The sequence below is a fragment of the Hirundo rustica genome, chromosome 13 (assembly GCF_015227805.2).
Source record: "Hirundo rustica isolate bHirRus1 chromosome 13, bHirRus1.pri.v3, whole genome shotgun sequence".
Taxonomy (NCBI): domain Eukaryota; kingdom Metazoa; phylum Chordata; class Aves; order Passeriformes; family Hirundinidae; genus Hirundo; species Hirundo rustica.
In genome coordinates, this window is record NC_053462.1 from 1,043,118 (window position 1) to 1,066,755 (window position 23,638).

Below are 23,638 nucleotides of genomic sequence, written 5' to 3' on the forward strand. Positions count from 1 at the left end.
AGAGAGAAGAGAGTACTAAACAGATCACATGAAATACACTAACAGTATTTTATCTTCAGGTCTTTATAATGACCAGTAATTAAATACATTGCGAAGTCAGGAAAAAGTAGCCTTGATAGCCTTTTCCTTTACAGATCATGGGCTTTTCTTTCAGGAATGCAAACAACTGCTTACATGATTTAATAAACAACAAAATACATTGATTACTATAGAAAAATAGTGCATTCGTGAACTTTGCTTCAAATTAATCTTTATTTTAGCTTCAACAAACTTCTTAGCCGGTTTCATACCCAAAATTTAAACTCCTTCGAGCATTTGATGTCACACTAATCCTATCTGTAGATGGACTTGGGATCACATGGCGTCCTGGAGACATTTTCTTTACTTCCCAAGCCAGTGAAGTAGGTCTGCGAACCCAGGAAAGAAAAGTTTAAAAATACAATTCACAATAACTCTATCACCTTAAAGCAGTATTATATAAAACGCTCAGTGTATTAACAAATCCTGCTGAATTTAATCATTCATCTTAGCAATTGTTTCTACACCAACTCCAAACCCTATTAGCCAGACCCACATCAAAAATAATGCCTCTTTGCAAGACTGCAGCGTTTATTTCAAATTCCCATATAGAGCAAAGCATCAAGCCAACCATTTAGAAGGAAAAGATGGGGGAAGGACTGGAAATATCCTCTGCTTCTAAGTGACAGTGAGAATGCACGTTAAATGTCCTTGCACACATCTTGTCCAAAAGGAAAATGGGTTCTATTTGCCGAATCTCTGCTAGAAAATGAAGTTTACTGTGAACTTTACTCTCTCTGTAGAATAAAAAAATATTAATCTAATTACCTGCTTTGAGCATCAGCTTTTTCTAGCTTCTCCTGTAGCTGTATCCAATCAATCAATGCTTTGAAGTCCCTCACATAGTTATCAAGCATCATCAGGACTTCCTGAAAAGCAACCATCACATCAATCTTTCCATTTAAAAAACAATCCCCCACCCCAATAAAGGAACTGAAAAGAGAGAACATTTACTATTTAGCTTTCTCATTAAACCCAAGAAAACCCCTGAAAACTAGAAGGCCCAGAAAACTGAGATTTTTATGTGAACGATTGTTAAAACATTTATCCTAAAAAAAAAAAAAAGTGCACATTTTTCAAGATCTGTGTCAGCATCAATGTGAAAGGACAAAATGGCAACATCTGCAAGAAAACAATTCTCAACACACTTAAGGATACCTGCTTCATTTTTTATGCTCCTTTTTTGGTAAGTTACCTTTTAAAATATGCTGGACATACATCACCAAGAAGGCAAAACTGTATAAAACCTAACAGGTCTGTGGAAGACTAAAAATGTCACAATTAATCTGTTTGTGAAATCAAAGTAGACAAAACTACACATAAGCCAACAGCTTCAGAAACCTGCGTGGGATTAAACATACACTGTCAGAAATGATGCAGGTATGCTGGAGATTTAGTCAGAATATGCAAAATCTTAATGAAGTCATTTGAATCTGGAACCACTTGTTGGTCTCTAACAAATAAAACTAACTGCTACAAAAGGACATATAAATTAACTTCACACTACACCAGGAAGAAAGTCACAGACAAAATAGCAGTGGCTGAAAAGACCTGTTTCTTATTAAAATATCCTTAACTCTGAGAAATTATCAACTGTGTCTACTAATGCCCAGTTGGCACAAACGTACGAGTTTAGTACCTACAGTATGGTCACGTTACATCCAGAAAGAATGAAAAATTCAAGGTAAGTTGCCTCTACTCAGTTAGTGGCATCAGATTTTCACTGCAAAGCAGAGCAAAACGCAACATAATGGAACTCTCAGCTGTGTTCTCTGAGCAAACTACAGTTATCTACTGCCACTGGCAGGGAAAAGAGCAATTCTTTGTATTCCACATAGCAACGCAAAAATCATTGACTGAATGACAAAACACACAGAGATTTAAGGCATCTCCTCAGCAAAACTGATTATCACCAACAAAGCACATGATGGCCTTCCTAAGGGAGAGAGTTTGAGCTCATGTCAGTCAGAAAGAGCAGCTTTAGTAACTACTCTACCCAAGACAAGAAAAATGGGTCCTGTACTCTGTCATGCCAATGTGCTGAAAACAATCAAAATCCATGAATGAAGCTTGAATTCTACGAAACTTAAACGAGCTTCACATGCAGAATGTAAAGTACAGACATCATTTTATGGTATAAGGAAAAACACTAATGACAAAATGTTGCTGTTTCACAAGTTCTTTACTATGCCAAAGTCATTCCTGCTGGTAATAAGATAAATTTTCTGCCCAAAGCAAATAATTATTACTTAGAAATTTTGGGAATATTACAAATGAGAAGGTATTCGTTTTTAAGTGCATAACTACAAATTTTAACAGTAAAACCTTTGACGCTAAAACCAGTAGAAACACTCTCCTACAGTCCAGGTAACGAATGAACGTTTCTGTAACATCACATCCCATACATCTTTACTTTTAATTGTCTTTTTAACAGAAAAAAGACCTCTAACATGCAAAATGCTTTGTCATTAAAAAATCATATGGATTAATATTTGTTTAACTCTAACTTTGAAATTCAGCTTCAGTTTTGATATAAGTATCTTTTTAACTACTCTTCATGATACATACAGAACATATGCTGGTTGCTGTAAGGCAAAGGCACCACCAAGTCAGACACAAGGGAAATCAAACAGAATCCCACTGCTGACACAAAAGTTGCTCTTTGTTTTGAATTATTCCCCAAAAATGCTAACAAAAATCTTTCCAACAAAGCAGTTGGTTTACAGCACCAAAATAAAGTCTGCTACAAGAAATGAACAAGTCAAGTGTTTCAGCCAGTTCTTTTTTCAGTTCCACTAATAAAATTTCAGCTTTCTAATCCAATTCATGTCCATTTAGGTTAGCCCATACTAAGTTGTGCTGACTGTTACTAACAATGAGAGCATAGAAAGCAAAATTTAATTCTGAATCATTTACTTTTCAAGGCAGCCACTGACATATCCCTCAAAAAAAAAAAAAAAAAAAAAAAGAATTAATGTGAATATGAGTTATATTTCTGAAGTTAGCTGGAACAGGAAAAAAAAAAACCAGAATAAATGGCTTAACCTATTTTAAGGAATGTTTAGCTCCACATTATCAGAAATGATCAGAGCAGACCCACGCAGCTGTAACCCGAGCCATGTTTTACGAACAAGGGAATACAAACAAGACAAGCAGCTGGAGCGGCCCCATACTCACTGATGCACATCTCTCTCCCTAAAGCTATGAGGGCCATTTTGTCAAGCAGGATGGAGCGGAACAAAAGTGGCTCTGAAAGCGCCGTTGCAGGCACGCAGATAAGTCCATATAGATGTCCAGCTAAAATTACCAATTAGCTCCCCGACGGGCCGCGGCGGCTTCGATCGGATTGTAAGGGAGGCCGGGGCCGGCGCGGAGCAGGCCGGGCGGCGCCGGCCCTTTGTGCCGCGACACAGGATCCCGGCGGCGCTCCCGGAGCCAGCCGCTCTACCTGCGGCAGCGCCCGCGGCCCCCGCGCCCCGCGGCCCCCGCGCCCCGCCGCCGGGCCCGGGCTGAGCCGCGCCGCGCCGGAGGCTGCGGGCCCAGACGAACCGCTGCGGGCCGCGCTGCATCGCGACAGCTATCGATCGCATTACTGCTCAAGGTCGCATCCATCCCGCGCGATTTTTAAAGAGAATCTGAACTAAGCAAGACAGCAATCCTGCTGAAAAACAACATGTCAGGAAAATCGGTGACATGAAACTCAAACCAGCCACAGTGTAACTCCTGCTACCTTTTCTGTGGGAAGACGGATAGAGACGGCGCCAAAGGCAACCCTGTCCCCCATCCATTGCAGCTGTGTGAATTATCAAAGAGTGGGAACAGCCTTGCCCTCACAGCTCTGGGGGTGATAGAAGAGGGAATTAGCTGGGAGGTCAGTTGGAGTTTGCTGGCAGCGCTGTGAGGAGGAAGGGACGGGAAGGGTAAGATGCTGTACGAGGGACAGACAGGGTTAGGAGGCTGTGCCAGGGGCAGGAAGCAGCGAGCTGGAAAGGCAGAAGGTAGAAGGAGAGAAAGAGCCAGAGCTGTGTGGAGCAGCTCATGGGACTGAAACATAGAAAAGGTATGAAAGACTTTTAGGTAACGAGGTACTGATGCTTGGAGCCCTCTGAAGTTTTTAAAGAAGCGCTCTCGAATGCCGTGGCCATCTCAACGACAACACTTTTCCTCTCCGCTCTTGTCAACTCTCTGATCAACAGTTCTGCACATCTCTTTTTTTGCTCTCCCTTCTTTTCTCCAGCTTTCATTGATTACTCTGGTTACCATGTATTTACCTCAAAGTCGGACTTGTAGTCTCTTCAGCTGGGTGATCCTATTAATTACTTTGTAATCAACAAAGACCTTTGAGAGTGGCTACATCGGAACAATCCCGTAAGGACCGGTCCTAGACAGGCCCCTGTCATCCTTCAGAACTGACGTGCACTTCAGAAATAGCTTAACCATTTTGAAATGTCATTTTGTGCATTTATTCTCCCATTCTCAAACAAGGAAGAGGAAAACAGGGATGTAGGGAACACTGTAGGATTTTAAGATTACTCCAACCCAAAACAGCAGCATACACATCAGGGATATTAACTCAGCCACCACATTTGTACTTTAGCTTATTAGCCAAGCTAGAAACATGGATTCTACTTTACAAACCATGCCGACCTTATGCTGTTTCATTACCTATACTGGATATTTTAGTTTATGTATTTACCAAAATAAACTCCTGTGTTTTTTTTATACTGGAGCATGCCTTTAGCACACAGACTACGATCCTTCTTTCTTTTTTTTTTAATGTATGTTTTCAAGGTTAATGGGTGTTTCAGTAATTTGACACAAAAAATTACTACAAAAAATTCCTTGTAGCCTTTTCATACAGTCAAATTATACATAACTAAAGCCAGCTCTGGGGTTGGTTTGGTGATTGTCGAAGCGATTCTTACAGCTTTGAGAAAAGATGAAAGGAAGCAGCTCCTCTAGACAAAGAACTCTCCTCAAATCAACTTCAGTATGTGGCAAATAATATTTTAAGCAAGCAAAAGGTCTCCTAGATCCAAGGGTTAAATGCACCACATCTGGACTCAGATACTCCTCATCAATGCACCTTCAATGTGGCAGCCAGAATCTCCTGCCTGACAAGGATGTGCTCCAAAGGACCACAACCATTTCCAAAGGGAATTTTCTCCAGAAGAATTAATGTAGGGACACATGCAGGGACTCAATCACACAAAATTTAAATACATGCACACACATATATACACATATTTGTCTGATGCAAAGTATGGAGAGGCAGGAACAGGGATACCCAGACTGCCAACCAAAAGACGTGCTGGCTTTTCAGAATAGAGCACCATTTTGAAAGACCTCATCCATTTTTATCTTTAAGACTGAATGCTTGATCATGAACCCATTTTCCTGTCCTTCTCTGTCGACTCATCTGTGGAAGATGACAACTATAAAAAAGTTAATGTCCAAAGAGAGGCAGCAGGAATGCTCACAGCGATTTTCACTGAGCATGGACTGCCACAACACAGCCATAAGTTTATACTCTTGGTAAATATCCCCAAATTCAGAACTAGAAGGAGTATTTTGTGAGTGCTACGCAGCAGCCTTGCACTCCTGTGCCATACTCCAGCTGCAGTACTGGCTGTCCCAAAGGCCAGCAAAGGCTCAGCTGCAGGAGCAGGAGTCTCAGTCTGCCTGGAGAGAGTGAAATCAGCAGAATTTGCAGACCCAGGCCCAAAAGCAGCTCTCAGAGAGGCTCCTCTCTGCTTCTGGGAGGCCTCAATCAACCCAAACTCTCTCACAAACATCTCCTAACCCAAAGGCCTTAACTGAAGTTGATTCAGTTCACAGAGGAGCATCATGTAATATGTCTAAATTTTAATGGAAGTCTTTACCCACCTCTTCACCTTGGGCTGTTTGTAAGAAGCAGAACAACAGAACTCCACTGCTGAGTTTTCCATTTCATAAGAGAGAATAAGAAACTCAAGCAAAATTAAACTGTTTTCACTGAATCAGGCTGATTTAAGAATGTATCTGTAAAATTCAGAAACAAGAGAAGGCCAAAACCTTCCAGAAATACACCAGAAACTAATGTTAGATGAAAAGATGAGATTGTACAAGCTTTAAGTAATGCTAAACAGCAATGTAAAAAGAACACAGAACTAAATTTTTACATTATAAAATTCAGCTTTTTTGAAAGGAAAGGAAGAGCTGAAGCTGTTAATTCATTCTAGGAGGAAAAACTCCAAAATTAAATTAAAGGTAGCTTGATATTCTTCTATACTTGCTGTATCATTAGTTGTTGGATCCAGTTGCTCAATCTATCAACTATCAATAAAGGATTTACATAAGTGTGTAGTGTTTTTTATATACACATACACATACAAACTCAGTTGCTGAGACACCTGAAAACACCACAGAAGAACAGCAGCTGAAGACATCTATTCCATTAACCAAAACCGACCACAGAATCTGCCTTCACCCATCTAAAAATCTTTTGGTCTTAATACCTTTTATCATACAGCAGAAGATTTGAAAGCATTACCATTTCTGTTCTGCCTACATTTGCCACCCAAACCTAGAAAACAGCAGGTAAAATATTCATATAAATGCCAGACCCACAGAAACCCAGCTAATATAGAGAATATCCACATAATTTGCATTTCAAATGTTGAAGGTTACAGCCGTACCTACTAGGATATAGCTAATCTTTTATCAATATTGCACAAACTAAATTATGTACAGTGAGAAGATGCTTAAACTTGAGAACTTGTCATTTATTTCAGAAATAATTCAACCACGTTCATTACACCTTTCCACACAAAGCATCCAAGCCATATCTATATATCTACATGCATGATTCGAGAGTTCTCAATTCCAAATCAATAGCAGAATACCAACTTCAGCAGAGCCCAAAGCTGAGAAAATACACACAAGCACTGATCCTCTTACACACAGTGCCACTGTTTGGATCCTCACCACAACCCTTCTGTCTGCAGTTTCAACCACAAAGAGCCACCAGAGCCCTTTCCCACTGGGGAGCATCAAACATCTTCAATGACAATGCACTCAGTAAAACTGCGACAACTCGTAAGGACACAGGAGAGCAAAAGGCACAAAATACCAAAAAAACCTAACTGAGACTTTTATACCAGCAGAAGGTTTAAAATGCCAGAAGCTGTCACATTTCATTTTCACATGGGTCTTCTTATAAGACAACTTTTATACAACTACAATGTTTAAATAGAATAGCACCTGCCCATTTGATCAAGACAGAAGTTTTAAAAGTCAAAATTAAGGAAGATTTCGATAACGTGAATTTATCTTAATTGAAAGGATTTTTCAAAATACCACTTAAAAAAAAAGAAGAAAAGGTTAGCAGTGGGACCATTTTGGTTTCTTATTTAATAATTATTTCCAACCTATGTCCAGCAGTTAAAATTGGAGAAACTGGATTGTCTGTCAAAACCACCATAAAATAATGACAAATAATAGAATTTACAGAAGAGAAACATTATTAGTAAAAATAATTTTCAAGACTAAGCAGTTTGACACTTTGTAACTTAATTAACAGAAATGATAGTAATTTATCAAAAGAATAATCATCATTTAATAGTAACCTGTAAAAGAAAATCCCAGACAAAAGACCACAGCACAAACACATATTCCAGCTGCTCAGGTAAGGCATACTTTTGTGCTGAAAAAAAAAGATCTTTTGAAAGGCAAGAGTAACATGAACATTACATAAATTTCGCAAGATTTGACACTGGACTGCCCTGTTCGCCTGTTATTGGGGTTTTTTTCACCTCTGTTTTGCAAACAAGTAACCTGATCCACACAGATACATACGTCATTGTCAAGAATCTGCTGAAATGAAGACTTTCCACTTGGGCTGTGTAGTATCCCCATCCAAAAGCAGATCAACTAGCCCGATTAAAATTTTGAATGACATCTAACCCCCAAAATATGTGATAATGATACAAATACACTTCTGTTCTTTCAGTCACAAAAGTTTAAAATGCTAATTTAATTACAATCCAAGGCTGGCTGACTTTCTTCAATCAAAAAATTCTACAGAAAAATTTCCTGAGCAGGAAGACAGTTCAGTAACAAAATGTTAAATTGTGTTAGACCAACCAGAGATTTGGAAGCCTCTGAGCTACTGTTCAGTTCTCAAAGCTGCTTTCAATGAAATATATTTGTACGCTAATCTCAAAAGCAATTTGGCCGTGTCTGATTACAGCAGAGATGCATAGGATAAGAAAAAAGTTTACTTAAATCGATATATGAATTTTTTTACAGCGATTAGATAATCATTTCCAGAATGTGTTGAGTTTCCAGCCATGTTTAATATGAAAACAAAGTCATATCTTTAAAATTTCTTTTATAATGTATTCTGACTTCCCTTAATGCTTCTGATAAAATTCATTTCCAAAGCATGAGTGATTTTTATTAAATGACAAGGGTATTTCTACAGATCTACTAGAAAATCACAACAAAATGTGAACCAGATGCACAAGCTATTACAAATCCAGGTTATTTGAAACTGGGCAGTGTCTTACAGTGACATCCCAACTAGACATTGCTTACACTCGACCACCAATCACTTTCTTAACAAAGGGAGAATGAGAAGAGTGATAACTATCACTGCAGAAAGGGAGCAGAGTGTAATTAAGCCACTTAACAGGCAGGAAATGAACGTGAAAAAAGCTGAACTGCAACAGCGCCACCTACAGTAAAGAAATAAGTGTTTAGTCACAAAACTAACAAAATCAGAACTCGATAAACAAAATCTGATTTAAGCAAAAAACTGGGCTAATAATATCACGTACAACACAAGTTTTATACGCTTCAAAAATTAGTCCCTGCTCAAGATGAAGGCGTTTTCTTAAATACAAATAAATACGTCCTCAGCTTCCCTATTTAAAAGCCTACGCAAAATGCAAATTAAAAAAGTAACATGCTTCTGAAGCTCTAATTCCTTCTTTACCATATTTCTGAAATACTAAAAAAGCCAGCTAGGAGCCAGGAAGGCAGAGAACAGCTGGAGCAGTACCTTGCATTCCACCACGCTCTGATCTGATTCGCACGTGACATAGATCTCATCAACGGCCCGCCGGAGGTTGTCGAAGAGAAACGCCCAGTACCGAGCCCGCAGATCCACCTTTCGAGGCTGCCTGGTTTTCGTTGGGCTTTTGTCGAAGTTCTTGTCTCCAGCTCCTGCTGCTGTTAATTTACAGTCCAAGGTAGCGTTCTGAAAACAAGAAGGTACAAGGGGAATGGAGAACAACAAACAGAAGTATGGTAAGAAGTTGGGTTTCTGTGCAACACACCTTTTATCAACACATTGAAATACCTGTAAACAAGAACTTCCTCACTGAAGATGACTCCATCATTGCACTGACTTGAGTTTTTTTAACATACGCTTTCTTAAATATAGACAGCACTTATGTTCAACTAGATTCTGTTTGACAGTTACAATATTTGCATTCCACAACAGCATGAGGTACTCTGCCACTCAGCACACTGGAAAGACACACTTTATGATTACATATCCCCATCTCACAGATGTGTATATCCAGAGGTGAAAATAGCGTTTTACTAACAAACATACCAGCAATATTCCACCACAGGAAAATTCTATTACCAAGACATTACATATGACATGATTGTTTTTAAACCATCATGCTAATACATGTTAATGCCAGTGAAATGCTGATGTGGCTCACCCTAAAACACAGACTTAACTGACCCAGTACTGCTTTGCCGCACAGGTGCAGGGGACAGCCAACATGTGAAACGGGATGGGTGTGTAGGATATTCCAAAGGCTTCTGAAGCAAACCTATTTGGCTAAAAATACCCAATCACCACTTGGTCCCATGACACTGCCCTTATTAAATCTGAAATTCTCTCCCACAGCAGAAAACAAACTGCAAAATGCTTCTGCCATAAGCTTGTGCATTCCATTGCCAGTGGACAAGCACCCCCAGTAAACACCAACTGTGTGCTGCTTCGTGATGGAGGAATTGGCTACCTGTTAAGGTAGTCTGGTTTGGGCTGGCTTTTTTCATTCATGTCTCTAATAGCACCAAAATGTAATTTTGATGCACTTGTCCACTGAGGCATGTATCTCCAGCACATCAATTCTTACTGGAGTACTCTTGCAGGGATTAATGCAAAATCCCATTCTAAATGCTCTGCTTTGGTGACAGAACAAGAACAATCAAACGACAACATTCATGACAGCACACAGCGTTTATAATTAGAATATCTAATCACCAACTAGAAACAGTGTAATTTTCAAAACAATTGGCTGAGATTCAATCTTTTTTGTCCTGTACCACACATCATTAAACAAATTCCACTTTGAAGTTAGGGAGGGAGACACAGTGCTGTTAGAATGGTTATGCTCTCACCTGCATTTATGGTGAGATGCAAATTTTCCTGTAAGAAGCAGAGGAATGGGCACCTGATTTACTACAATCACACCAACATCTCTGCTACCTTTACATATATCTCCAAGTGCTCCAAGTGTACTCCAGGTGAACTCCAGTTAATGTATGCATGAGAGTCATGCTCAGAAAGATGCATGGCATAAACAACCAATGAACAGCGATTTCAGAAGGGTTTCATATTTTTTCTTCTATTATATAAGTCACCTCTTAACAAACTGCTGGGAGAAAAAGATGCTCCTAGGCTGAGGCCTTGTGTAAAAATATTTAAAGCAAAGGTTATATACTGGCTAATTTATAGCTCCTTGAAACTACAGTTTATAATGATGCAAATGCAACTACAGAATCATAAATAGCTACATTAAAATCACAGTGCTACCTGTTACTGCCTATATTTGTAAAATGTGGAAACTGATTAGGCTTACAGTCATTCAGATAATACTGTTGATATAAAGGATCAGTTGTTTTGGAATGGGAAACATGCATGATTCCCACTATTTGAAAGATACATTTTCAAACCTATCTTCAAAAGACAATGTCATGGAATATGTTTTGGTATGTAGCAGTAAATGTTATCCATCTGACGTATTTGGCATCCATTTATCTCCTCTCTTATAAGTCAGCCATATTATAATGAGGGAAACACCACGTGTGGCTCTGTAAGTCACAGCAGTTCCATTATTATCCTGTAAGCAGACTTTCAGGGTCCCAGTAAAACCTAAGCAACATTTACAGCTACCAGTGCTCCAGCAGAAGACCTTCGAAAGGGTAAAACCCTCTAACCTACCTGATTCATTGTAAACACTATCACATAAGCAGGTAAGCATTAAATTGGTGGTTTGTTATTAGAAAAAGTATTTTAGCTTGCAGCAATATTTCAAACATTCAACTGCAGAAGATGCAAAGCTTATGTAGCTTTGAGGTTAACAGACATGGGAATAACACTTCTTACATCCCAAGTAACCCAGCATGGATGATGAAAGTGACATTAAAACTGAATCTCTCTTTGTGTTTTTTAATTTGTTTTGGGTTGTTTTTTTTCCCCTCTAATAGTTTCAGTAACTTGCCTTGGACTTGTGGAAAGTATGCAATGTATATTTATACTCTTGGGATGCCAAAATTTATTGAATGTGTATTTGCCAGCATCCTACCGAAGGGAAGATGAGGTTGGTAAGATCGTACGAAACAGCTCATTTAAGTTTATTTTCTTGAGATTAGTGGCTCATTTCTATGTAAAGGAAAATTAAAAGTGAAAGCTCAACAAAACTAAGGCTAAAAAGCCACCAATTACAGCAGTATCCAGTATCTGAAAAGCAGCAGAAACAAGGGTGCGGAATGCCAAACTGAGATGCCAAGACACACAGACACTCAGCAGTGTCAAACCTTAACTGAAGCCACCAGGAATCCACTGTGCTAACAAGAGCTTTAGTACAGCAGTCCCACACTGCAACCAAGCATTCTTAGGAAAACTCGGTGTACACGTAATCCCCAGGTCAGAACCCAAAGTGCACACTGCTCTCCACCCTCACTACTCCGAGGGCACACGCTGCCAGGGAGCCCCAGCAAGAGAACAGCACACACCGTGCTTGGAATGCAGCGGTGTGAGGAGACAGCACCAGCGGAACAGCTGTGAAACTGAACTGGAAAGGGACATGCCTGCGCTTTAAGGATGCAAATGCATCGCTATGGAAGCAGAACATTTTTTCTTTTTTCAAAAAATAACATCTTCCAAATGCCTTATTACCAAATTCTGACAGGCTGCCTCAAAACATTAAAGCTGTACTAATGGCTAAGTCCATAAATCAAAGAAAAACAGCAGTTAAAAATATTAAACATGAGGAAAGATTACTTTATTACTTTATTAATGTAATAAAGGCTGCCATTCACACAGGGGAAAAAAAAAAAAAACCCTGAATAAAAATAGGAGCAGTTTCTTTTTTACAATTCTCATTCAAACTTGCTTTCCAGTCCTTACTCTTAGATATTTTACTCACCTGGATTTTTTCCCAAGTTAAGATATACTGACTTGAGCCACTAACACGTGAGGTCAAGAACTTTCCTTTAATTAGAAATCCAGAAGAAAGGCAGCCCTTGTTTAAGCAGTATAATTATAGGAAGAATATTCTGCATCATTTTATTGAACAGCACTTTCCTTAAAATAACTTCAGTGCCGATAAGTCGTGTGCAGAGGCTGGGAAGTGCCAAAAGGAAAAGCTGAGGAAGACAGCCTAAATTCTAGCAAATTTAACTTCTGAATACTTGACTTTGAAACTCATATGCTTTAAAAATACAATGTATGCACAGTTTTAGAGAAGCCAACAATATATCACTGATCTCACAGAAAAACAGCGTTATGTCATCAATTTTATGTCACAATAAAAAATGAGCAGATACCTGTTTTGCAGTCTTGTGTGTTCCCTGAGTCACCCTTTTTGTTTTTCCACCAGATTGCCATTTCGATTTTCCTGTGGGAGAAGCAACTGTTTTAATCAACAATAATGATTTTTAATTAAATAGAGCACTCTAAAATGCACAGATCTCATCTTGCAATGTACTGAGAGGGGCACAATTCCTGAGTTAAGAGGTTTGGCAAATTTTATATTCGAAATATACATTCCACTGTTTAGAATGTGGATAATGCCAGAAAACAAATGAAAAAAATACAAGAAAGGCAAGACCTACAGACTTCATTACACAAAGGTAATCTTTGAGTTCTGAGTGCCTCTAAAAATAATATCATCACAATCTACATGTCAAACATGATACTAGTTTTCTATATAAATTTTAAGAAGTCTGCTTTTGAATGATTGCTCAAGCTATTACAGAATTAAAACAAGAAATGCATTTGTTAGGAAAACCAAATGTAATTATTTAGTTCTTCTGGAACTGTTCTGCCAAGAAACATGGGAAAAAAACCAGAACTTAGGTCAGGATTTAGTTCATCAATATTTAGGTAGCCAAAGAAAGAGAGAAAAACATTCACAGAACGCAAGTCAGTCTCCTTAAGACCTGAAATCCCTTCTCAAACATACCCATCTTCCTCCTCTGCTTATACAAAGTGACTTCAACAACTGTGCTTCCAAAATCAGTTTAAATTACCCCAGTCAGAAGGGGTGATTCCAGGTCTCAGTGCTGCAGTGATGGCAATTAAGTGATTTAGAGCTATCTTTGCCCAGAAAAAATTGTGTTAGCCTTGGCCAACCTGATCTGTTTGCACTTAATCTTTGAGATTTGCTATAGGGTAATGTAAAAAATATATATATTCCTTCAAGTATCTAAACTTGCACACCACAAAAAATCATAGGATCCAATTACCAAAAATGTAAGCAAGCTAAGACAAAACAGTAACTATGGCCAGAGTTTTCTCTAGCACAGATTACATCCAAAGAGAAGTTTCAAGATTATTTAGCTGGATGAAGCCAAGCAAATCAATGCATTAATTGAATACAGCCCTCCCTAGACCATGGAGAGCATTCTTGAATTTCAGAATTGTCTGGCTGAGTTTTTAACAGTGCTGAGGCCAAATTCCCAAATGCAGCCCAGCTGTTTTACACTGCGCAGGTTATGTAAAGCAGCTGCAAACCTGTCTTAATCAAGCAGTTGTACAGCTGGTTTGCACAGCTGGTTTGGATCACTGGCTATTCCAGGCAACAAGGCTTTTAATTTAAAACAAATTAAAAATTATTTGCTTGATAATTCATTTTTAAAATGCTACATTAGCCAAAAGACAGGTATAAACTAATATATTGAACTCAATTTAGCAGCCTTCAGGAAAAAAAAAAAAAAAAATCATTCAGCTACTGCATGTATAAAAGCTTCCCAGTCACTAAAAAGCTTGAACTGAGGAATAGTTCCATGGCAGACTTCTGATAACAGAAGTATTTCAATCAGCCAAGTCTCTCTTCTGACGTGATTTACATTCTGCAAGGACAAGGTTTTGAAGGCAATGGCATACAGGACTTTCACAGTGAAAAGGTTTGCACAAATAAGGGTACACTAAAATTAAAAAGCAGCAGAGGAATACATCAAATTGCAGACTCTTTAGATTCTGTAAAATGCATAATAACAATCCATCATCTAAGATCCGTAAAATGTGTGAGCAAGTCCCTTCTAAAGACAAAAGCAAATTTCCAGGCACTTCCTATATGGGGCAGACATTTAGATGCAAATAGCCAGTTTTCTGAACTTAACATAGCGTGGGGCAAGACCTAGCTTTTTCTTAAGGTGCGTAGGCCAGAAAACTTTGCATTTCAGCAGCAGCCACATTTTCCAGCTTTCTTATTCCTTTTCTTACAATCATGGCTCTGGTAATAAGAAGATTATTTCTGCCTTTGTCCCTCTACACTCCCAAGCAGTGGCAGCACTGTTTAATGGCTGTTTGTATGTTCAGGGCAGCTGAAGCGCTGTGGAACTGGTGCGTAACTACACCGTGCTGGCACTGCTAAGGGATGCACAGACTTCAGTGACACCTGCACAGCACCCCTGCTAGCAATTTACTGAATTGTAAGGAGAGAACAATTGTGACCCAAAAAGATCATCTCCTTTAGCTATTAAGCTGGCCACATGAAATACATAAAGTATCAAAGTTTTGCAGCATCTGAGGAGCTACAGCCATATTTTATCCTGGAATTCCATTTCTTCCCTTTCTGGTGTTTAACTATGAAGCACACAGAGTTTATGATTTGTGAAGTCTTCCTGTACAAAAAGCTGAAGTGAGATACCTGTCAAAAACCCCTACTGATAACCTATTTTCTTAAGCTCTTACCTAACAACCTCAACAACCATCCCACCCACCTCTCTCTTTTGGATAGTTTTACTGGTATGGGAAATGTAGGAATTGCCTTTACATTTAGTAGTTAACTGCAGCCTTCATTTCTGTCCTGGCTACGGCAGAGATCAACTGCACATGTTGTTTCAATGTCTTTGACACTGTTCATCATCACAAGTAAATCATTTTCAGCTGAGGAAGCATACTGACGTTTCTAATCCTATTATGAACCACATCTTCTTAAAAGTTTGTAGAGCAGCACTAGATGCTATTTTTCTAACTGTACAATGCTAAGGATCTGGAGAAATGACTGCCTTCAAGCATGGGTATAACCAAAATCCTCCACGTTTTCCCACCTCCAGATATTTTGCACAAAATTACTTTTATAAATTACTGTCAGTGTCTCATCCAGAAAATAACGGCCCTGTATTCACCTACCTGCACTAGACTGGACTGCCATTCATTCCAGTGAAATTCAAGGTTTGAAACTTAGGAGCCTTAAAGAATCCCCTTCCGTTCACACTACATTCTGGCAGCTCCCATCAGACCCGTGCTGCAAGGGCTCACACACAATGTGTACAGTCAGGACTCTCTCTGGCCATGTGAGGGATTGTGAGACAAATTTCATGACTTTGATCACATCCCACTAAACTCGTTTTCTGCAGCAGGCTCTTGCTAAAACACTGGAATATGCTGCAGGGTCCCCAGAGTGTGCCAGGTACCTTTCAACTGGTACAATATGTTTCCTTACTCTGAAATGCTTAATCTGCAAATGAATTCTATATGGCAAGAGCCCAGGTGATTTTAATCAGAACAGTCACAAATACAAGATTTTCCAATTTCTCTACACATCTCAAACTTATAAAGGTATCTTACCATCTATTAACATTTGAATGTCAAGCTTCTGCAAGTTTTTAACTGTTGCTAAAATAATACCTAGGGTTTTGTGATAAAATCTGTGTGTAGTTGCTTACCTGCATTCAGTGCCTCAAATTTCATTCTAGGCACGTGAAATAATTATGGAATAAAAGAAAGGAAAAATTCTGAAACCCTCCCTTGGAACAATCACAGCTTTCCAAGGTGGGCAAAAGCAATGTGACTGCAATTGGTGACCGGCGGCTGCTGGTCTGGAATGGAAATTTCATTCTGGAGACAGAATACCAGAATAGTGAATTTGTCACAGTTTCAAGACTCCTAAAACACCAAGTCAATCATAGCATTGATTAGTTTATCCAACAGAATCTGCTGTGTACTACTGAATTCTGGGAAGGAGAATTTGAATTTCAATGGCTGAAAAGTCTTAACAGTCACTGTCTCTTCTAGACCATCACCACCATGCCTGGGATTTTGTCATGGCATTGATCTGTAATCATAATTAGAATTTCAGATCTGACATAACTGGAGTGCACACTGCTCCAAAACACACACCAGACATATCACCTGCCATTCCAGAAATCTCTTTCCTTTTTAAGGAAATATTGCTTACTGGCAGGAACTATGCATTTACAGAATGGAACCAGAAGGCTTTGATTTCTCTTTTATCTCTGTGTGCTATATAAAATACACAAGTCTTTCAGAGAAAAAATGGGAATATAAGCACACAGTTTTTAAAGGAAATAGAAAAAAGATACAAATGGAAAAGGTGAATTCAGCACTTCAATTAATCAACCCTCTATAACACTACCCCTAGTAATAAAAATTTACTCATACCTTCACTGTGTCTGGAAAAAAAAAAATCTCATTATGAATAACAGTATATAATTTAAAATGTTAAATCACACACTGTAAATCAATACCTCTGAACACTGCGAGCAGAAGAAACTGCCCAAAGACAAAATTCTGCTTTGTAGAAGAGTGGCAGGATTGGCTCAGGCACCCTGAACCTTTGGCCTGATTTACACAGCCCTTGAAGAAGTTAGAACTGTGCTAATCCATCACATTGCTGTATCATCCCTCAGGGACACAGCACATATGGAAGGATCAGCACAAAACGAACCACAGCTCTTTAACACTGACACAAACACCCTCCATGCCAGGCAAGGGTCAAGAGATAAAGGATCTGGCTCTGCCAGGCTTTCACTAACCACAAGTTCCTTTTCACAGGGAATTTTCCATCAGACAATAATCATCAGATCCTTCGCACTGTGCAAAAAGGTCAGCATATGATTTAATTTTAAGAAATTTAACAAGAAAGCACCACTGACAAAGTTTAAAAATTACAATGACGCTAATACAACCAAAAGAAGGAAATGAATACAGCTACTTGGATTTTAATTACTTTACATAACTACTATTTAATGAAAGCTGAAAAATCACTTTTACATTCATTTATCATGGCTTAGCTGAAATTGTTAGAGCAAACATTCATCTACAACTCACAGTCCTTTTTAAGGAAAAAGTCTTAAAACTTTCTAAAATAATATTACAAGCAAGGTAGTATTAAAAAATAACAGACTCTTTACACAGAAAGTGAATCAACCCATAAGTTGCTCTAAAGTACTGCTATAAATACACTGTGTGTTCCTTTACCACACACACATTCACATCACTACCTTACCCAGAAGTGTAATTTGGAATCTGGAAATACTTTGGGCCCCAAATCTATTCTCCTTAAAGACAGTTTCAACTTTGCATCAGACATAGGGTGAATTATCTTGCAACTTAAGACATAACATTTTTAAGAAATTTCGATTCCACTGGCAGAATCTCCAAATAGCTGAGGTTGGAAGGAGCCTCTAGAGATCGTTTAGCTCAACCTCCAGGCTGCCCAGAGCTAAGCCCAGGGAGGTTTTGAGCATCTCCAAGGAAGATAATGCCCACAGTTTTTCAAGGCGTTGGTTCCCATGTTCAACTACCTTCACAGCACAAAAAAGAATTACTTTTAGACGCTCAAAAGCTGCAGCACCTGGACAGGGACATGCAGCTACAAAAATATTTGAGAAGAAGTTCTCAAAAACAGCATTCAGACATCTGGAACAGCTTGAGTAGGATGAAAATAAAAGTCAATTCCTAGCTCCTTAAGTCATCATGCCACAAGAGAGCATTACAACAGTAACAAAGCTGTTCTGAGGACTTGCACTACAGAAAGCTGTCCCCACGTATCCCCTCCTTTATAGATTCTTCATTGGCATTTACCAAAGCTGAAGTGATCCCAAAACAAACTTTCAAATTTCTTTGTTTTAGAAGACAGAGAGCATTTTTTTAGATTGTTCTAAGCCATCCTTACAATTCTGAGCTCCCCAGTTACAAGAGATCACTTTAGGACAACATCATTGTATTACACAACGATCTTGATAATATCAGCAAAAAAAAAAAAGTCTTAGATGTTACTTGCAGACAAAATAGTTTTCAATCTGTCAATGGAAGGTTTTATAAAGTGAACTGCCAACCACAAGGCGTATTTTGGAAAAAAACCTTCTAAATTATACTATGTACACTAAAACATTTTTAAATAGAGAAATTCTATGGAAGGAAAATATTTCCAGATGAGCAACTCCAGTTGACAGAGGACTGGAAGTGCAAACACCTGGAGGAAGGCTGTTAAACACGTACCATCATCCTCCTTGCTTTCCAGTGGGACACTCCACGCAATCAGGTTCCTCGCTGTCCGTCCCTCCTCTGCCACTATTTTCCTCACTTTGTCATGGCTGTTAGAGCGTTGGAAAGAAGCCTGAAAACAACAAATACACGGATGAGCACACAAGAAAGAGAAACCTTTGGTTTGACATGCTAATTTCATCCAGTATGTGGTTACACCATCCAATGCAGGGTGCACAGGTGCTGAATATTCCTCAAATATCTGAAACAGGTGTATGCATCCATTTTCATCCCCATTTTTCTGCATAGAAGATTTATTCATCAGCATGCCATGGGAGTTACTATCCAGCCCTCAATGTGGGCACATTTAGACCACATCACTTTCATTTAATTGCTTGTCAATGCTGCTGGAGCATCACAGCAGACATCACAAATGTTTTAATTACTCTGTGTCAATGAGAACTAATTATACAAGCTAAAGGCTGCATGAGACCATAATACATGTGCTGGTTGATTGGCTGGAGCCTGGAGAAAGGCATGAGCTGCATGGGAACTATCTGAAATATATATAAAGTCCCAGCTCTCTCACTAGGACAAGAACCTAGAAAGTATTTCCTGGCAACTGTGATGGGCTGTTACTACAAAGCTACAACCACTCAAAGAACAAGAGACACGGGGAATGCACTTCATTTATCTAATAAACACAGTTCTTTGCACTTGTAAAATGCACCATCACAAGATATTCAAAACCAAATACATTTAGAAGTATTTGTATCAACAGACAGATGTCAATCAGATAAAATCTTGCCTCTTCTATAGTGTAGGAAAGTTAATCCTCAGAAAGTAATTTGCAACAAAGCCAAACTATGTATGGAGAAGATAAACTTTTGTACCGCGATAGCACAAAACTGCTGACCACGTTGGCTTTAAACACCGGCAAACTTAACCACAAAGAACTTAAATAAACCTAAGTATTATTTTAGACACAAACAGACTGATTTTCTATAGGAGTAATCAGGAGGTACATTTTTCCTCTTTTCATTCTTACCATCACATGGCACTGCAACCCTGCAACCACTTCTACATCTTTAGAAAGAAAATACAGTAAAATTACACTAAAAAAAATACAGCAGATGAGTGGCTAGAATTCATTAAGGCAGTAGGAATCACAACACAAATGAGAAACTCCTTTTACCCTAATGCTAATCTAATGGTTTTTAACCTGGGTTTCTCTCATCTAGATGTTTTCAGTTGCCTGTTTGGAAGTCATAGTGTGCCACCTAGTGCTTCACAGACCTGCCCGGAGACATGACCAGGCAACACAACAGAGGAAAAAATAGCACTGCTGTAACTGCAAAGTTTTGGAAAACAGAGAAAAGTACATACATTGTCCCAAAGCATCTCAAATAAAGCACAGAAAAACCCCAGAACCTGTACAGAACTGGTTCTACTCTATCCTTATTCTATACAACTAATTGCATATTCTTGCTAGGAATTTTTCAGTAAGAGTGACCATTTCTGCTGTAGCAAGTTTGGTTTGGGTTTTTAATCCCTTGTTGCTTAATGACGTAAGTGTAAAACTGCATTAGTCCACAACAAACTACCTTTCTAAATTATCTATTTTTATACCAACCAGAACAGCTTAAAAGGAAACAATAAGTATCTCATCATGACATTTCAAGGTATTTTGTATAATGAAACTAGAGCCTAACTTAAAATTCTCATCTCCATAACTTGGACATCAGTCAAAAAAAACCAACAAACCCTTGGGGGAGGCCCAAACAGGAGTCAGCAGTGAGGAACTGCACAGCCACCGGGAAGTGAAAATCGTTGTGCCAAGGGCCAGGGTGGGGATGAACAGCCTTCTCATTTGACAAGGCCACACTGCAGTCCCCTCCCTCACACAAGTGACACATACTGACACCTGGTTTTTGACTGCTCCCTCAACCCGAATCCCAGCTATTTGCTACTCAACTATCCAAAGTTACCTTCTGCCAAGCGCCCTGGATACAATCAGCCCTTAGGCAAAAGGAGGAACTAGAAACTACTCAGCCTTATATAGCAAATGTTTGTTATTTAGTCTGTACTGCTTCTTTTCATGGCTAAAAATACTAAAGGACCTTTTATGAAGATTCTTTTTTTGTTGATATTCACAGATATACTGATGTAAACAAACTGACCAGTTTCATCCACTGCATTCCCAAAGAAAACTAATTCAGCTCCTCCTAAGAACACCACACTGGGAAGTGTAACCAACCATTAAGGTCTTACACTACAGCACAGGTTGGATGAAAGCAGCTTAAAATCTGAGTCAGCTGAAAAAGAACGAAAGCAAAAAAGCCCATATACTAACACAACTAGAAATTATGCAAAACAGAAGAAATGCTCACATTTATTCTACCGTAAAATTCCTTTTTGAAGGTTCCTCTCTACAGCGTTAATGAATAACAGTCATTAAGTTCCTAGAATCAATAGTTCCACAGAAGGTACAAATGAACTGATTTATGAATGAATCTCAACATGAAAAAATAGTTTTTCTTGCAGTTGAAAAAATACTCTACCATACAGTGCCATAGTTACTGAATGTCTTACCATCATGTTACAGCCTTCCTCTGCATCAACAGGCTCACTTATTACATTTTTGGACGACCCCATTGAGTTTTCATACCTGTGTCAAAAAAAATGCAATTAATTATTTTACCTTAAAGCACTTCTGAAACTACTTTTAGCTTGCTGGCAGCATTTAGGTCATGGACATCAGATGAAAACAGTAAGGCTGTCAGAAGATAATTTTATTTGGATAGTGTTTGCATTGCTTCATACTAAAACCAGCCAAAAGTCCAAGGAGAAAACAAAATGAGACTGTCACTACAGAAAATTGTAATTTTACATGTCTGACAGTAAACAGCACAAAGACTATCAAAACTTTCAAATAAATCATTGCATGGACTGCTTTAGAACAGTGATGCAAGCAGAATAACCTTGCCTGTGACAGAGAACTGGGCAAGTTGGCTATCAGTTCAAAAAAAAAATTAATCAGAGATGCACTAATAATCAGCATCAGCTAATTACTGATGTAGCAAAACAAAGCTGAAAACTCTGTTCTCACTTAACTCTAAGATGTGAAGGCTCCTGTACAAGTCAGTTCTGACAAAATGAATGCTTTACGCAGCTGTAACACAGAACCATTGCCACAAATGAAGAAAGTACACAGGGGTAAATATTTATAGGTTTATCAAGAATTTCCAGAAAAGTAATAACAATTCTGAAATAAAGTTAAATTCTTGGCTTCAAGGCTGATAAATTCTAAACATCTGCTGATTCGAGTGCAGTCTAATCTTACTTGTCTGAAGAATCAGATGCTAAAGGGAAATTAAAGATGCTTTTAAATTATCCAGACTAGGTAAAAAAACAAGATTAATCTTTAATCTGATCCAAAGTCAAATTCTGTTGGCTTTTACCATGGAAGGCACTGATTTAAGGAGGCTGTTCACTTGTTCTCACATTACATAAATAGCTGAATTTTCGAAAAGGAAAATTCTAAAAGGCTGTACAGCCCAGCCTGTGTCAACAAGCCCACAGATGCCTGTATGCCTAAAGACAACCTACTCAACCCATACAAACCAAAATGTTCTGCAGTCAGATGAAGGAAGTTGAGATTTGAAAACAAAGATTGTACTTCTGCATCATTTCAGCCATCAGAACAGATCCACCACTGAGTCTCCATACACTGAAGCATCTTAGAAAACATCTTTTGTACACCAAACTAACTTGATTGTAATCGAGGGATAATAAAAGCTCATTAAACTGGCATACATATTTGAGGAGAAAACATGAGGATCCATGTACTTTCCAGTAGTGCAGTTCATTTGGAAACAATGCAGAAATAAGAACCTGTATTTAGAGAACTGCACAGAGAAGACAGAACCTGAGTACACTGCAAGGTATACTGTGCTGTCAGCCGTGATTTTGTCTCTGACAGCAAAAGATGACCACGGGTTTATGCTAAGAACAACATTAGTAGTTTCTAAGATGCAAATAGTCATGTATCATGTGGCATTTTATACTCGTTCACAGCGAATTTCCTCAGCGCGGGTGCCTCTCCCCCCAAACACACAAGTCCCACTCTGGACGGGTGGGCCTGTACAGCCTAAAGGACCGACGGGATCACAAGCACCGGGCTCCCCCTCGGGCTGAGCCCGAGTCTCCCCACAGGCTGTGCGGGAACGACGGGAGGGGCTGGCACAGACGAACAGCCCGTTTGCCCCTCACGGCACGGCCTGACCCACACCCACCGCTCCCGGTCGCCTGTAGCAACCAGGCTGTCCCTGCCCCGTCTCGCCGGGCCGTGTGGCGGAGCCGCCCGCCGGGGCAGCGCCCGGGGCTGTGTGGCTGAGGGGGGGTAGGGCCGGCCCGCCGCCATCTTGCCCGCGCCGCCCGCGCCTCCCGCGCGCTGCCCGCTCACGCCGGGCCCGCGCGCCGGCCACTCACGCTCTCCGCCGCGCCGCGCCGTCCCGCCCGCGCGCGTCCCGCCGCGCTGACGTCATCGCACCCCGCCGGCACCGCCCGCCCGCCGCCGCGCCGGCACCGCCCGCCCGGACCGCGCATGCGCCGCGCCGCCGGTGAGGCGGTGCCCTCAGCTTGCCCTCACCTAGCCCACACCTTCCACCTGCCGCCTCTCGGCTTGTGCCCGGCCCCCGCTGGTGAGGCGGTGCCCTTAGCTTGCCCTCACCTAGCCCACACCTTCCACCTGCCGCCTCTCGGCTTGTGCCCGGCCCCCGCCGGTGAGGCGGTGCCCTCAGCTTGCCCGCTCCC

At 39.8% G+C, this 23,638-nt stretch overlaps 1 protein-coding gene across 4 annotated transcripts in view; it reads right to left on the reverse strand.

The window, feature by feature from the left end:
- Nucleotides 1–23,370, reverse strand: part of SCAPER (S-phase cyclin A associated protein in the ER) — a 138,915-nt gene extending 115,545 nt beyond the window's left edge. The window contains exons 1-7 of one of the 4 annotated variants that reach the window (XM_040077406.1): nucleotides 23,315–23,370; nucleotides 21,416–21,491; nucleotides 18,839–18,956; nucleotides 12,913–12,983; nucleotides 9,122–9,319; nucleotides 847–947; nucleotides 291–407 (exon numbers count right to left, since the gene is read on the reverse strand). In XM_040077406.1, coding sequence (XP_039933340.1) covers nucleotides 291–407; nucleotides 847–947; nucleotides 9,122–9,319; nucleotides 12,913–12,983; nucleotides 18,839–18,956; nucleotides 21,416–21,491; nucleotides 23,315–23,370 — 737 coding nt within the window. Of the gene's footprint in view, nucleotides 1–290; nucleotides 408–846; nucleotides 948–9,121; nucleotides 9,320–12,912; nucleotides 12,984–13,550; nucleotides 13,925–18,838; nucleotides 18,957–21,415; nucleotides 21,492–23,118; nucleotides 23,226–23,314 lie in introns of those variants that run through there. The other 3 variants (XM_040077407.2, XM_040077408.2, XM_040077409.2) reach the window with 3 other exon arrangements.
- Nucleotides 23,371–23,638: the final 268 nt, after the last annotated feature.